This window comes from Gavia stellata, unplaced genomic scaffold (assembly GCF_030936135.1).
Source record: "Gavia stellata isolate bGavSte3 unplaced genomic scaffold, bGavSte3.hap2 HAP2_SCAFFOLD_947, whole genome shotgun sequence".
NCBI classification, from domain to species: Eukaryota; Metazoa; Chordata; class Aves; order Gaviiformes; family Gaviidae; genus Gavia; species Gavia stellata.
Genome location: NW_026777004.1, coordinates 1 through 16,192, shown reverse-complemented (window position 1 = coordinate 16,192; position 16,192 = coordinate 1). Strand labels below are relative to the sequence as shown.

The window sequence follows — 16,192 nt, the reverse complement described above, 5'->3', positions numbered from 1 at the left end:
GGGTCTCCGTGGGGTGGGGGGGTCCCCCCAACCGGTCACGATCGCCCCTCGGGTTTAGGCGGAGGCATCGCCCCTTTAAGAGCGCCCGGCCCCGCCTCCCCCTCCCTCCCGCCGCTTCTGATTGGCCGCTGCGGGAGAAATGTAGCGAAGCCCCGCCTTCCCCCCCACCCCCCCGTGGTTACCATGGCGACGGTCGGTGGAGAGGAACGCGCTTGCGCCTGCGCGGGAACGTCCCCTGCGCGGGGCGGGGGCTGCGCATGCGCGCGGCGGGGGTGGCGCCTGCGCAGTGGCGTGGGGCGGAGGCGGCGGTGGGTGCTGAGGGGCGGGAGGGGGGTCCGGGCCCTTATAGCCCCTTATAGCCCTTTATAGCCCCTTATAGCGCCTTATAACCCCCTATAACCCTCTCCCCCCCCCATAAACCCCCCCCGTCCCCCCCCACCCCCTGAGCCCTATTAACGGCTCATCCCGCCGCCTTCCCCCCCCCTTAGGCCCCCGTTCCCCCCCCATAGGCCTTCGGTGCCTCCTATACCCCCCCGCTGCCCCTCACCCCCCTCTTCCCCCCCCTGTTACCCCAATAACCCCCTCTCCCCCCTCATAACCCCCCCCCCAAACACCCCATAACCCCCCCTCTCCCCCCAGGCAGAACCCATGTCGGGGGCGGGAGCGAAACGGGGGGCCGGTGATGGGGGGGGCGGCCCCCCCGAGAAGAAACCCCCCCGTGAGGAACAGCCCCCCACTACCCTCATCGAACCTCTGCGTCTCGGCGGCATCTCCTCCACGGTGGGTACAGCCCCACACCCCCCACACCCCCAATCCCAGACCCCTGGGTGCCCCCCCCGCACCACTGGGTGCCCCCCCAAACCACTGGGTGCCCCCCACCACCATCAAACCCTCGAGATGTGGGTCTAAGGTGGGATGTGGGGCAGGTTCCTGGACACCCGGGTACAGCCCCCGCCAACCGCAGACCCCTGGGTGCCCCCCCCCGAATTTTTGGGTGCCCCCCCACAAATTTTTGGGTGCCCCCCCCCGAATTTTTGGGTGCTCCCGTAGGAGGAGATGGACCTGAAGGTGCTGCAGTTCAAGAACAAGAAGCTGGCCGAGCGGCTGGAGCAGCGGCAGGCCTGCGAGGACGAGCTCCGCGAGCGCATCGAGAAGCTGGAGAAGCGGCAGGCCACCGACGACGCCACTCTCCTGCTGGTTAACCGCTTCTGGGGGCAGGTGGGGACCCCCAAATCCCCACCGCGGCACCCCCAAATCCCCACCGCGGCACCCCGAAACCCGCCAAGGGTAACCCCAACCCCGGGGCGGACCCTCCAACCGACGCGGGGCTGTAGCCGAGCGCCGTGATGCTTAAAAGGGATGAAAGCGGCTCAAAACCGGCCTCGGGGACCCCAAAAACGGCCTCAGGGACCCCAAAAATGGCCTCGGGGACCCCAAAAAGCTGTCAGGGGACCCCAAAATGGCTCCCAGCACCCCAAAACTCCCTTGGGGTTTTTTCGGGGGATCCCAGTTTGGGAGACGCCAATGGGGTGTTTGAAAAAGGGTTGAAAGCGCTTCAGAAATCAGCCCCAGGATTGCAAAAGTGGGTCTGGGGACCCCGAAAGTGGGTCTGGGGACCCCAGAAATGGTACTGGGGACCCCGAAAGTGGGTCTGGGGACCCCAAAAATGGTACTGGGGTCCCCGAAAGTGGGTCTGGGGTCCCCGAAAATGGTACTGGGGACCCCGGAAGTGGGTCTGGGGACCCTAAAAATGGTACTGGGGACCCCAGAAGTGGGTCTGGGGACCCCGAAAGTGGTACTGGGGACCCCAAAAATGGTACTGGGGACCCTAAAAATGGTACTGGGGACCCCAAAAGTGGGTCTGGGGTCCCCAAAAATGGTACTGGGCACCCCGGAAGTGGGTCTGGGGACCCCCAGAATGTTGTGAAGGGACCCCAAAATTGGCCCGAGTGCCCCAAAAGTTGCCTGAGGGATTCTAGGGGGGTCTTGGGGGGGGGGGGGGGGGTGGTTCCAGCTCGGTGAGTGTGGATGGAGTGCTTGAAAACACCGGAAGGGACCCAAAAATGGCATTGGGGACCCCAAAAATCACTCCGGGCACCCCGAAAATCACTTGGGGCTCTTTTGGGTTGTCTTGGTTCGATAGATGTGGATGAAGTGTTCCAAAACGGTTTTGGGGACCCCACGAATGGGTCTGGGCCCCCCAAAATAAGCCCCGGGGGCCCCAAAAATGGTCGGGGAGGGGCAGAAGGTGTGAGGGGGACCCCAAAATTGGCCCTAGAGCCCTGAAAGTCATCTGGGGTCCTTTTGGGGGTGCCCTGACCCCCCCCTGTTCCCCCCCCCAGCTGGACGCGGAGGTGCAGGCGCTGCTGCGGCGCTACGAGGGGGAGGGGGGGGCACCCCCTGCCCCCCCCGGGGATCCCCCCGAACCCCGACCTGAGGGGCCCGAACCCCCCCCAGCCCCTCCCGGTGAGACCGAGGGTGCCGACAGGAGGGGTGAGTGGGGCTGGGGGTGTCAATTGGGGGGTCTGGGGGGGGATTTGGGGGGCTGTTGGGGGAGGGGGGGGCAATTTAGGGGGTCTTGGGGGGCTGGGGTCCTATTTGAGGCCCTGGGGGGGCATTTAAGGTGCCTGGGGAGCAATTTAGGGGTGTTGGTAGTTTGGGGGGGGCTGTGGGGGTTAATGAGGGACAATTTGGGGGGCTATGGGGGTTCTTGAGGATCAACTGGAGACCGTGGGGGGATAACTGAAGGTCCTGGGGGAAATTTCGGGGTGGTGGGGGCAGTCTGGGGGGGCTCTTGGGGGCAATGAGGGCCCTTAGAGCAGTTTTGGGGTGGTGGGGGCAGTTTGGGGGGGCAATGAGGGCCCTTAGAGCAATTTCGGGGTGGTGGGGGCAGTTTGGGGGGGCTCTGGGGGGGCAATGAGGGCCCTTAGAGCAGTTTTGGGGTGGTGGGGGCAGTTTGGGGGGGCTCTTGGGGGGCAATGAGGGCCCTTAGAGCAGTTTTGGGGTGGTGGGGGCAGTCTGGGGGGGCTCTTGGGGGGCAACGAGGGTCCCTAGAGCAGTTTTGGGGTGGTGGGGGCATTTTGGGGGGGCTCTTGGGGGGCAATGAGGATCCCTAGAGCAGTTTTGGGGTGGTGGGGGCAGTCTGGGGGGGCTCTTGGGGGGCAACGAGGATCTCTAGAGCAGTTTTGGGGTGGTGGGGGTAGTTTGGGGGGGCTCTTGGGGGGCGATGAGGGCCCTTAGAGCAGTTTTGGGGTGGTGGGGGCAGTTTGGGGGGCCTCTTGGGTGGCAATAAGGACCCTTAGAGCAGTTTTGGGGCGGTGGGGGCAGTTTGGGGGGGCTCTTGGGGGGCAATGAGGGCCTTTGGAGCAGTTTTGGGGTGGTGGGGGCAGTTTGGGGGGCTCTTGGGGGGCAATGAGGGTCCCTAGAGCAGTTTTGGGGTGGTGGGGGCAGTTTGGGGGGGCTCTTGGGTGGCAATGAGGGCCCTTAGAGCAGTTTTGGGGCGGTGGGGGCAGTTTGGGGGGGCTCTTGGGGGGCAATGAGGGCCCCTAGAGCAATTTTGGGGTGGTGGGGGCAGTTTGGGGGGGCAATGAGGGCCCTTAGAGCAATTTTGGGGTGGTGGGGGCAGTTTGGGGGGGCTCTGGGGGGGCAATGAGGGCCCTTAGAGCAGTTTTGGGGTGGTGGGGGCAGTTTGGGGGGGCTCTTGGGGGGGCAATGAGGGTCCCTAGAGCAGTTTTGGGGTGGAGGGGGCAGTTTGGGGGGGCTCTTGGGGGTTGGGGGGTCACTTTTGGGAGAGCAGGCGAGTCCTGCGGAGTGGTTTCGGGTGCTGGGGGGGCAATTTAAGGGTGCTGGGGGGGGAAATTAGGGGTGGGGGGGGTGTAGTGGGGTGTTGGGGGGCAATTAGGTTTGTTGGGGGGCGGGGGGGGCTCTTTAGGAATCATGGGGGGGGGAATTGAGGGTGGTGGGGGGGCACCCATGGGTGCTGGGGGGCTGGCTCCCAATTGCGCCTCACCCTCTATCCCCCCCCCACCCAACAGAGCCGTGGGGGGGTCCCGGCGCTCCCCCACCCCCCCCTCCACCCGCCGCCCCCCCGCCCCCCCCGGGAGGAGTTGGGGGGCGTTTGGGGGGTCCGGCGGCGGCTTTCGTGGCGGCGCTGAGCCGCAGCGGCCCCGAGGAGGGGGAACTGCGCCTGCGCCCGCGTCTGGCCTTCGCCCCCGCCGCCGTCGCCCGCCTGGTGGAGGGGTTGGCGGGGGCCCACCGCCGCGCCCAGGAGATGGGTGCCCGTCTGGCCGCCCGCCGTGAGTCCCTGCGCCGGGCGGGGGGGGAGGGCCTGGGGTCCCCCCGGGGGCCTGGGGGCCTTTTTTGGGGTCATTTGGGTGACTGGGTCCTTTTTAGGGGGTCATTTGGGTGCCTCAGTCTTCTTTTTTGGGGTCACTTGGGTGCCTGGGTCCCCTTTTTGGGGTCACTTGGGTGTCTGGGTCCCTTTTTCGGGGTCACTTGGGTGCCTAGGTCCCTTTTAGGGGGTCACCCGGACTCCTGAGTCCCCTTTTTGGGGTCACTTGGGTGTCTGAGTCTCTTTTTTGGGGTCACTTGGGTGCCTCAGTCTCCTTTTTTGGGGTCACATAGGTGCCTGGGTCCCTTTTTTGGGGTGACTTGGGTGCCTGGGTCCCTTTTTAGGGGGTCATTTGGGTGTCTCAGTTTCCTTTTTTGGGGTGACTTGGGTGCCTGGGTCCCTTTTTTGGGGTGACTTGGGTGTCTGGGTCCCCTTTTTGGGGTCACTTGGGTGCCTGGGTGCCTTTTTTGGGGTGACTTGGGTGCCTAGGTCCCTTTTAGGGGGTCACCCGGACTCCTGAGTCCCCTTTTTGGGGTCATTTGGGTGTCTCAGTTTCCTTTTTTGGGGTCATTTGGGTGTCTCAGTTTCCTTTTTTGGGGTCACTTGGGTGCCTGGGTCCCCTTTTTGGGGTCACTTGGGTGCCTGGGTCCCTTTTTTGGGGTCACTTGGGTGCCTAGGTCCCTTTTAGGGGGTCACCCGGACTCCTGAGTCCCCTTTTTGGGGTCACTTGGGTGTCTGGGTCTCTTTTTTGGGGTCACTTGGGTGCCTCAGTCTCCTTTTTTGGGGTCACATAGGTGCCTGAGTCCCTTTTTTGGGGTGACTTGGGTGCCTGGGTCCCTTTTTAGGGGGTCATTTGGGTGTCTCAGTTTCCTTTTTTGGGGTGACTTGGGTGTCTGGGTCCCCTTTTTGGGGTCACTTGGGTGTCTGGGTCCCTTTTTTGGGGTCACTTGGGTGCCTAGGTCCCTTTTAGGGGGTCACCCGGACTCCTGAGTCCCCTTTTTGGGGTCACTTGGGTGTCTGGGTCCCTTTTTTGGGGTGACTTGGGTGCCTGGGTCCCTTTTTTGGGGTCACTTGGGTGTCTCGGTCTCCTTTTTTGGGGTCACCCAGGTGTCTGGGTGCCTTTTTTGGGGTGATTTGCGTGCCTGGGTCCCTTTTTTGGGGTCACTTGGGTGCCTCAGTCTCCTTTTTTGGGGTCACCCAGGTGCCTGGGTCCCCTTTTTTGGGGTCACTTGGGTGCCTGGGTCCCTTTTAGGGGGTCACCCGGACTCCTGAGTCCCCTTTTTGGGGTCACTTGGGTGTCTGGGTCCCTTTTTTGGGGTCACCCAGATGCCTGGGTTCCTTTTTTAAAGGTGCCCAAATGTCTTGGTCCCCTTTTTTGGGGTCACCCGGGTGCCCAAGTCCCTTTTAGGGGGTCACGCAGACACCTGGGTTGCCTTTTTGGGGTGACTTGGGTGTCTGGGTCCCTTTTTTGGGGTCACTTGGGTGCCTGGGTCTCCTTTTAGGGGGTCACCCGGATGCCTGGGTCCCCTTTTTTGGGTTCACCCACATGCTTGGGTCCCCTTTTTGGCATCACCCGGACACTTGGGTCCCCTTTTTTTGGGGTCACCCACATGTTTGGGTCCCCTTTTTTGGGGTCACCCCCATGCTCAGGTCACTTTTTGGGGTCACCCCCATGTTTGGGTCCCCTTTTTGGGGTCATCGACACGTTTGGGTCTCCTTTTTAGAGTCACCCCCATGATTCGGTCTGTTTTTGGGGTCACCCACATGCCTGGCTCCCCTTTTTTGGGGTCACCCGCGTGTTTGGGTCCTCTTTTTGGAGTCACCCCCATGCTTAGGTCCCTTTTTGGGGTCACCCCCATGTTTGGGTCCCCTTTTTGGGGTCACCCACGTGTTTGTGTCCCCCTTTTTGGAGTCACCCCCATGCTTCGGTCTCTTTTTGGGGTCACCCACATGTTTGGGTCCCCTTTTTTGGGGTCACCCACGTTTGGGTCCCTTTTTTTGGCGTCACCCAGGCACCCGAGTCCCCTTTTTTGGGGTCACCCACATGTTTGGGTCCCCTTTTTTGGGGTCACCCACGTTTGGGTCCCTTTTTTTGGTGTCACCCAGGCACCTGAGTCCCCTTTTTTGGGGTCACCCACATGTTTGGGTCCTTTTTTTGGGGTCCCCAGACACCCAGATCCCCTTTTTTGGGGTTACACGGTCACCCGGGTCCCCTTTTTTGGGGTCACCGGGATGCCCGGGTCCCTCAGGGGGGTCACCGGGACACCTGGGTCCCTGGGGTCAGTGGGTGCTGGGGGGTCCCAGGGGGGTCCTGGGGGGCTGAGGGTGCCCGGATGCCTGTGTCCCTGGGTCGGGTGGGTGCTGGGGGGGTCCCGGGATGGGTGGGGGGGTGTGTGTGGGTGCCAGCACCCCCACCCTGACCCCTGGGTGCCACAGCGGAGCTGGCGGAGACGGGACGGGCGCTGCTGCGGGAGCTGTTGCGGGAGCACCGGCGCCTGCAGGACCTCACCCTGCAGCTGCAGGAGAAGCACCACCGCGTCTCCCTGGAGGTACTGGGAGCACTGGGAGGGACTGGGAGGGCACTGGGAGCACTGGGAGGGACTGGGAGAGGGGGTGTCCTCATGACATCGCTGTGGTGGCTTTGTGTTGCTACTGGTAGGTGACGTGGCCGAGGTCCCCGTGGGGTGACACAGTTGATGTCCCCATGGGGTGATGTGGTCGTCAACTCCATGGGGTGACACAGTTGACGTCCCCATGGGGTGACACAGTTGACGTCCCCATGGGGTGATGTGGTCGTCAACTCCATGGGGTGACATGGCCGAGGTCCCCATGGGGGTGACATGGTTGCTGTCCCCATTGGGGTGACACAGTTGATGTCCCCGTGGGGTGACGTGGCCGTCATCTCCACGGGGTGACATGGCCGAGGTCCCCATTGGGGTGACATGGTTGAGGTCCCCGCGGGGTGACCCAGTTGATGTCCCCACGGGGTGACATGGCCGTCATGTTCTTAGGGTGACATGGCTGAGGTCCGCATTGGGGTGACACAGTTGATGTCCCAGTGGGGTGATGTGGCTGTCATCTCCTTGGAGTGACATGGCCGAGGTCCCCGTGGGGTGACACAGTTGATGTCCCTGTGGGGTGACATGGCCGTCATCTCCATGGGGTGACATGGCTGAGGTCCCCGTGGGGTGACATGGTCAAGGTCCCCATTGGGGTGACACAGTTGATGTCTCCATGGGCTGACGTGGCCGTCATCTCCACGGAGTGACATGGTTGAGGTCCCCGCGGGGTGACACAGTTGATGTCCCCATGGGGTGACGTAGCCGTCATCTCCACGGGGTGACAGCGTTGACGTCCCCACGGGGTGACATGGCCGAGGTCCCCGCGGGGTGACAGCGTTGACGTCCCCACGGGGTGACATGGCCGAGGTCCCCATTGGGGTGACACAGTTGATGTCCCCATGGGGTGACATGGCCGAGGTCCCCATTGGGGTGACAAGAGTTGATGTCCCCATGGGTTGACGTGGCCATCATCTCCTTGGGGTGACGTGGTTGAGGTCTCCATTGGAGTGACACAGGGGTGACACAGTTGATGTCCCCGTGGGGTGATGTGGCTGTCATCTCTTTGGGGTGACGTGGTTGAGGTCCCCGTTGGGGTGACACAGTTGATGTCCCCGTGGGGTGACGTGGCCGTCATCTCCTTGGGGTGACGTGGTTGAGGTCTCCATTGGGGTGACACAGTTGATGTCCCCGTGGGGTGACGTGGCTGTCATCTCTTTGGGGTGACGTGGTTGAGGTGCTCGTGGGATGACGTGGTCGAGGTCCCTGCGGGGTGACACAGTTGATGTCCCCATGGGGTGACGTGGCCGTCATTTCCACAGGGTGACATGGCCGAGGTCCCCGTTGGGGTGACACAGTTGATGTCCCCGTGGGGTGACGTGGCTGTTATCTCTTTGGGATGATGTGGTTGAGGTCCCCATGCGGTGACACAGTTGACATCTCCATGGGGTGACGTGGCCGTCATCTCCATGGGGTGACGTGGTCGAGGTCCCCATTGGGGTGACACAGTTGATGTCCCCATGGGGTGACATGGCCGAGGTCCCCATTGGGGTGACAAGAGTTGATGTCCCCATGGGTTGACGTGGCCATCATCTCCTTGGGGTGACGTGGTTGAGGTCTCCATTGGGGTGACACAGGGGTGACACAGTTGATGTCCCCGTGGGGTGACGTGGCTGTCATCTCTTTGGGGTGACGTGGTTGAGGTCCCCGTTGGGGTGACACAGTTGATGTCCCCGTGGGGTGACGTGGCTGTCATCTCTTTGGGGTGACGTGGTTGAGGTGCTCGTGGGATGACGTGGTCGAGGTCCCTGCGGGGTGACACAGTTGATGTCCCCATGGGGTGACGTGGCCGTCATCTCCACAGGGTGACATGGCCGAGGTCCCCGTTGGGGTGACACAGTTGATGTCCCCATGGGGTGACGTGGCTGTTATCTCTTTGGGATGATGTGGTTGAGGTCCCCATGCGGTGACACAGTTGACATCTCCATGGGGTGACGTGGCCGTCATCTCCATGGGGTGACGTGGTCGAGGTCCCCATTGGGGTGACACAGTTGATGTCCCCATGGGGTGACGGAGCCGTCATCTCCACGGGGTGACAGCGTTGACGTCCCCATGGGTTGACATGGCCGAGGTCCCTGCGGGGTGACAGCATTGATGTCCCCACGGGGTGACACGGCCGAGGTCCCCGCGAGGTGCTGTGGCTGTCCCCGAGGTGGCTCCGGCGGCTGTCCCCGCCTTGTCCCCACCGTGTCCCTCCCCTCAGCTGGCGGAGCTGCAGGACAAGGCCACCTCTGCGGAGACGAAGGTGCTGGAGATGGGGACGACGGTGGAGGGGCTGCAGTGGGACAGCGCCAAACTGCGCAAGCGCGAGGGACGCCTCGACCGCCACCTCGCCGAGGCCCTCGAGCAGGTGACATCCCCGCGTCCCCAACGTCCCCCAACCCGCTGCCAGGCTCCCTGAGGGCCACCACCCCTGACCTCGGGCACTTGGGGTGCCCCCGTGTCACTTGGGGGTCACTTGGGGTCCCCTTCCCATGTTATTTGGGTTCCCTCTCTACGTCACTTGGGGTCCCTTTGCATCACTTGAGGTTTCTCCATGTCACTTGAGGTCCTCACGTGTCATTTGGGTTCATTTCATGTCATTTAGGTCCCCCCTTTGTCACTTGGGGTCCCTCTGCGTCACTCGGGGTCACCTCATGGCACTTCCAGTCACCGTGTGTCACCTGGGGTCACCCCACGTCACTGGCTGTCCCCGATGGTCCCTGGGGTGTCCCTGATGTCCCCTGGGGGTCCTCGATATCACTGGGGTGTCCCCGAGGTCCCCCCGATGTCCCCGGGGTGTCCGCAGCGTCCCCAAAGTGTCCCCAACATCTTTGGTGACCCCAGGGTGTCCCCAATGTCCCTGGGGTGTCACTGCTGTCCCCAACGTCCCTGGGGTGCCCCTGATGTCCCCGGGGTACCCACAACATCCCCGACGTCCCTGGGGTGTCCCCGACGTCCCTGGGGTGCCCCTGATGTCCCCGGGGTGTCCCTGGTGTCCCCAACGTCCCCATGTCCCCAGCTGACCTCGGGCTCCTACGGCTCCGGCAGCTCCGGGGGATTCCAGGGGGGACAGATCACCCTCAGTATGCAGAAGGTATTGGGGGGGACTGGGGGTGGTTTGGGGGGACCCTCAGGGTGCTGGGGGGGGGGTTGGGTGTTCTTAGGGGCCTTTGGGGGTCACTGGGGGGTTGGGGTCCTTTGGGGGAGTGTTGGGGTGACCCTGGGAGGGTCTGGGGGGGGATTTGGGGGACTCAAGGGGGTGTTTGGGGGGGCTTGGGGGACCCTGGGAGGGGTCTGGAGGGGGATTTGGGGGGTCCCTGGGGGGCTTGGGGGACATTTTGGGGGGTCTGGGGGAGGTTGGGGGGGCCCTGAGAGGGTCTGGGGGGGGATTTGGGGGGCTCAAGGGGGTCCCTGGGGGGAGTTTGGGGGTCCCTGGGGGCTTGGGGGACATTTTGGGGGGTCTGGGAGAGGCTGGGGGGACCCTGGGGGGGGTCCTGGGGGAGATTTGGGGGGCTCAAGGGGGTCCCTGGGGGGCTTGGGGGACATTTTGGGGGGTCTGGGAGAGGCTGGGGAGACCCTGGGGGGGTCCTGGGGGAGATTTGGGGGGCTCAAGGGGGTCCCTGGGGGGCTTGGGGGACATTTTGGGGGGTCTGGGGGAGGTTGGGGAGACCCTGGGGGGGTCCTGGGGGAGATTTGGGGGGCTCAAGGGGGTCCCTGGGGGGCTTGGGGGACATTTTGGGGGGGTCTGGGGGAGATTTGGGGGGCTGGCAGAGTTTTGGGGGGGTCGCAGTGGGTTTTTTTGGGGTGACCCCCAGATTTTGGGGGGACCCCCCCCTAGTTCAAGATGCTGAACGCCAGAGCTGGGGGGGGGCTTGGGATGTGTCCCAGAGGTTTGGGGGTGTCCAAGAGGTTTGGGGGGGGGTCTGGGGGGTGTCGTTGGGTTTTGGGGTGACCCCAAGATTTTGGGGGACCCCCCCCCCCCCAAGTTTGAGATGCTGAACGCGGAGCTGGAGGGGAACCAGGAACTGGCCAACAGCCGGATGGCGGAGCTGGAGAAGCTGCAGCAGGAGCTCCAGCAAGCCGTGCGCAGCCACGAGCGCCTCAAGGTGACGCGGGGGACGGCGTCGGGGACGTTGGGGACATGGCGGGGTGGGGGGGGGACACACACGCGTTGGGGGGCATCAGGGATGTGGGGGAGATGGGGGACGTCGGGGACGTGGGGGACATCAGTGACGAGGGGGACGTTGGGGACACCAGGACATGGGGACATCAGGGACGTGGGGCACATTAGGGGTGTTGGGGATGAGGGGGACATTGGGGACATCAGGGACATGGGGACATCAGGGGCGTCGGGGACATGGAGGACATTAGGGGCGTTGGGGATGAGGGGAACATTGGGGACATCAGGGACATGGGGACATCAGGGACATGGGGACATCAGGGGCGTTGGGGACGTGGGGGACATCAGGGACATGGAGGACATCAGGGGTGTGGGGGACACTGGGGACATCTGGGACATGGGGGACATCGGGAATCAGGGACGTTGGGGATGTCGGGGGCGTGGGGGATATTGGGGACATCAGGGACGTGGGGGACATCAGGGGCGTTGGGGACGTGGGGGACATCAGGGGCGTTGGGGACGTGGGGGCCATCAGGGACATGGGGGACATCAGGGACGTCAGGGGCATGGGGGACATCAGTGACAAGGGGGACATTAGGGGCGTCGGGGACGTGGGGGACATTAGGGGCATCGGGGACGTGGGGGACATTGGGGACATCAGGGATATGGGGACATCAGGGGTGTGGGGGACACTGGGGACATCTGGGACATGGGGGACATCGGGCATCAGGGATGGGGACATCGGGGGCGTTGGGGACATGGGGGACATCAGGGACGTGGGGGACACTGGGGACATCAGGGACATGGGGGACATCAGGGACGTCGGGGGCGTGGGGGACACTGGGGACATCTGGGACACTGGGGACATCAGGCGTCAGGGACACTGGGGACATCAGGGACGTGGGGGACATTGGGGACAGCAGGGACGTGGCGGGGGACACGGGAGTCCCTGAGGAACCCGGGGAGGAGGGGACACTGTGGTGACACTGGGGACATTTAGCAACAAGAAGGTGCCACCGCCGATGCAGCCCTGTCACAGAGGCACGAACAGGGGACGTTTGGGGACCCGGGAGGACAGCGGGGACGTCTGGGAGGACGAGGCGGGGAAAGGGGGGGGGACACCGGGGCCATGGGGGGACACCGGGGGACACGGCTGGGGACGGTCCCCGCAGGTGGCCCTGCGCTCGCTGCCGGAGGAGGCGGTGAAGGAGACGCTGGAGTACAAAGTGCTGCAGTCGCAGTTCTCCCTCCTCTACCACGAGAGCCTCCAGGTGAAGACGCAGCTGGATGAGGCTCGCGCCCTCCTCCTGGCCACCAAGAACAGCCACCTGCGCCACATCGAGCACATGGAGGTGAGGGGACGCGTCCCCGAGGGGTCCCCAAGTGTCCCCGAGGGGTCCCCGAGGGTCCTGGGGGCTCCCCGGGGTGTCCCCTTGGTCCTGGGGGTGACGGGACGTCACGGTGTCCAACCGTTGGCCGTCCAAGATGGCCGCCTCCATAATATTGAGAAGGTGGAGGTGGGTCATGGTGGCCCTGAAGTGTCCCCAAGTGTCCCCAAGTGTCCCCAAGTGTCCCCAAATGTCCTGGGGGCTCCCTGGGGTGTCCCCTTGGTCCTGGGGGTCACAGGACGTCACAGCGTCCAACCGTTGGCCATCCAAGATGGCCGCCTCCATAATATTGAGAAGGTGGAGGTGGGTCTTGGTGTCCCCAAGTGTCCCTGAGGTGTCCCCAAGTGTCCCCAAATGTCCTGGGGGCTCCCTGGGGTGTCCCCTTGGTCCTGGGGGTCACAGGACGTCACAGCGTCCAACCGTTGGCCATCCAAGATGGCCGCCTCCATAATATTGAGAAGGTGGAGGTGGGTCTTGGTGTCCCCAAGTGTCCCTGAGGTGTCCCCAAGTGTCCCCAAATGTCCTGGGGGCTCCCCGGGGTGTCCCCTTGGTCCTGGGGGTCATGGGACGTCACGGTGTCCAACCGTTGGCCGTCCAAGATGGCCGCCTCCATAATATTGAGAACGTGGAGGTGGGTCATGGTGGCCCTGAGGTGTCCCCAAGTGTCCCCGAGGTGTCCCCGAGTGTCCCCGAGGTGTCCCCGAGGTGTCCCCAAATGTCCTGGGGGCTCCCCGGGGTGTCCCCTTGGTCCTGGGGGTCATGGGACGTCACGGCGTCCAACTGTTGGCCGTCCAAGATGGCCGCCTCCACCATGTTGAGAAGGTGGAGGTGGGTCTTGGTGGCCTTGAAGTGTCCCCGAGGTGTCCCCGAGTGTCCCCGAGTGTCCCCAAATGTCCTGGGGGCTCCCCGGGATGTCCCCTTGGTCCTGGGGGTCACGGGACGTCACAGCGTCCAACCGTTGGCCATCCAAGATGGCCGCCTCCATAATATTGAGAACATGGAGGTGGGTCATGGTGGCCCTGAGGTGTCCCCAAGTGTCCCTGAGGTGTCCCTGAGGTGTCCCCAAATATCCTGGGGGCTCCCCGGGTGTCCCCTTGGTCCTGGGGGTCACGGGACGTCACGGTGTCCAACCGTTGACCGTCCAAGATGGCCGCCTTCATAATATTGAGAAGGTGGAGGTGGGTCTTGGTGTCCCCAAGTGTCCCTGAGGTGTCCCCAAGTGTCCCCAAATGTCCTGGGGCTCCCCGGGGTGTCCCCTTGGTCCTGGGGGTCACAGGACATCACAGCGTCCAACCGTTGGCCATCCAAGATGGCCGCCTCCATAATATTGAGAACGTGGAGGTGGGTCATGGTGTCCCTGAGGTGTCCCCGAGTGTCCCTGAGGTGTCCCCAAGTGTCCCCAAATGTCCTGGGGGCTCCCTGGGGTCTCCCCTTGGTCCTGGGGGCTCAGGGTTGACCTGGTGTCCAGCTCGTGGCCGCCCAAGATGGCGGCTGCAGTGGCGCTGACCTACCGGTGTGTCTGTCCCCTGTCTGTCCCCCGTGTCTCCTGTCTGTCCCCGCCGTGCCGGGGCAGAGTGACGAGCTGGGGGTGCAGAAGCGGCTGCGGACGGAGGTGATCCAGCTGGAGGACACGCTGGCGCAGGTGCGGAAGGAGTACGAGATGCTGCGCATCGAGTTCGAGCAGAACCTGGCGGCCAACGAACAGGCGGGTGAGAACCGCCGCGGCTCCCACAGCACCCACCATGGCACCCACAGCACCCACCACAGCTCCCACAGCACCCACCATGGCACCCGCGGCCTCCCTGGAGGAGCTGCCGGGGGAGAGAGGGGAGGGGGGGCCCTGGAGGGAGGGGGCGCTCTGGGATGGTCCTCCATGGCAGGGGGGGCGCTCTGGGATGGTCCTCCATGGTGGCGGGGGGTGCTCTGGGATGGTCCTCCGTGGCGGAGGGGGGCGCTCTGGGATGGTCCTCCGTGGCGGAGGGGGGCGCTCTGGGATGGTCCTCCATGGCGGGGGGGGGGGGCGCTCTGGGATGGTCCTCCAACATCTCTATGGTGGGTGCTCTGGGATGGTCCTCCATGGCAGGGGTGGCGCTCTGGGATGGTCCTCCATGGTGGGGGGGCGCTCTGGGATGGTCCTCCATGGGGGGGGGGGGGGCGCTCTGGGATGGTCCTCCCAAAGCTCTATTGGGGGGGGGGGGCGCTCTCTAGGACAGTCCTCCCCCCCCTCCATGGTGCCCCCCCCCAACTCTCCGGTGCCAACACCGCAGACCGCTCTGCTCCCTCTTCCCCCGGTCTCTATGACCCTGCGTGACGCTGGAGGGGGGGGGGGGGTGGCTGTACAAGGGTGCCCCCCCCGACCCCCAGGTGTCCCCCCCCCATATCCGCAGGGCCCATCAACCGGGAGATGCGGCACCTGATCAGCAGCCTGCAGAACCACAACCACCAGCTGAAGGGCGACGTCCAGCGCTACAAGCGGAAGCTGCGGGAGGTGCAGGCCGAGATCAACAAGGTGGGCGGGGCCCGCGGGGGGGCGGGGCTTCTGGGGGTGGGGCCCTTTGAAGGGGTGGGGCGGCGCCCCACCGCATGGCTCAGTGAGGATTGGGTGGCGTAGCCCCTTTAAGAGGGGGGGGGGTGTGTCCCGTTGGGGTGTGTGGCGCCTTTAAGGGGGCGGGGTTATGGTGAGGGAGGCGGGGCCAGCCCGCCTTGGGTGGGGCGGGTGTGCAGAGTGGCGATTGGCTGTTGCCCCTTTAAGAGGGCGGGGTGAGGCCTAGAGGCGGGATTGGGCGCTTGTTGCCACCGAGGGGGCGGGGCCACGCAGGTGGGGCGGGTCTTAAAAGGGCTGGGGCAGCGATGGCTGGGTGGGCCCCACCGAGGGGGCGGGGCTTGGGCTCGCCCCTTTTAAGGGGGTGGAGCCCCATGAGGGCGGGGCGCAGAGGCACGCCCCTCTTAAAACGGGGGGGGCTGCTAACCCCGCCCTCCCTCCACTAGCTCCGCCTCCAAGCCAGCGGCGCCCCGCCCCCTCAAGGCAGCGCTCCGCCCCCTCCGCCCCCACCCACCGCCGCTGCCCCGCCCCCAGAGGAGACCACGCCTACCGGGGGAGCCCCGGGCCCCGCCCCCGTCAAGGAGGAAGAGGGCGTGGCCCCGCCAGGCCCCGCCCCCCCGGAGCCCAAGCGGGAGGCGGCCCTCACCCCCGCCCCACCGGAGGCGCCCCCTCCGCGGCGACCGCCGGAGGAAGAGGAGCTGCCACCTCCCGCCGCCCCCCCCGGTTCCCGCCGCCGCGCCCCCCCCGGCGCAGCCCCCTCCGCTCCGGGTAAAGGAACCCCCCCCGGTTCCCCCCCGTCCCCCCGGAGCTTCCCGGGGGGTTCCGGATCGGGAACGGGAACGGCTGCGGGAGCGGGAGCGCCCCAAAGGTCCCCCGGAGGAAGGCAAGAAGAAGGATTCGGAGGTCCTCAAGCAGCTGCGGGGGGAGCTCAAGTGAGGGGGGGTCCGGTTGTGGGGGGCGGTGAGGGGGGTTTGGGGGGGTCTGGGGGGTTATTGGGGGTGGGGGGGGCTGTTAAAGGGGGGCTGGGGGGTTGTGCGGGCGGCGGGAGGGAAATGAGATGTAAATGAGATGTAAACGAGCTGGAAATGAGGTGGAAAGATGGCGGCAGGAAGGCGCAGGAGAGCCAGAAGGAGATGAAGCTGCTGCTGGACATGTACAAGTCGGCCCCCAAGGAGCAGCGGGACAAGGTGCAGCTGATGGCGGCCGAGAGGA

The 16,192-nt window shown here is 64.8% G+C and overlaps 1 protein-coding gene across 1 annotated transcript; it reads left to right on the top strand.

Annotated features, from left to right (window-relative positions):
• Window positions 1-623: 623 nt before the first annotated feature.
• Window positions 624-15,916, top strand: LOC132321596 (E3 ubiquitin-protein ligase BRE1B-like). Its single transcript, XM_059835073.1, has 13 exons — window positions 624-780; window positions 1,051-1,218; window positions 2,343-2,493; window positions 4,035-4,307; window positions 6,767-6,879; window positions 9,152-9,298; window positions 9,950-10,024; window positions 10,917-11,036; window positions 12,223-12,402; window positions 14,012-14,147; window positions 14,826-14,947; window positions 15,427-15,544; window positions 15,789-15,916. The coding sequence occupies exons 1-13, from the start codon at window positions 649-651 to the stop codon at window positions 15,914-15,916; spliced, it is 1,863 nt and encodes a 620-aa protein (XP_059691056.1). The 5' UTR covers window positions 624-648.
• The last annotated feature ends 276 nt before the right edge of the window (window positions 15,917-16,192 follow it).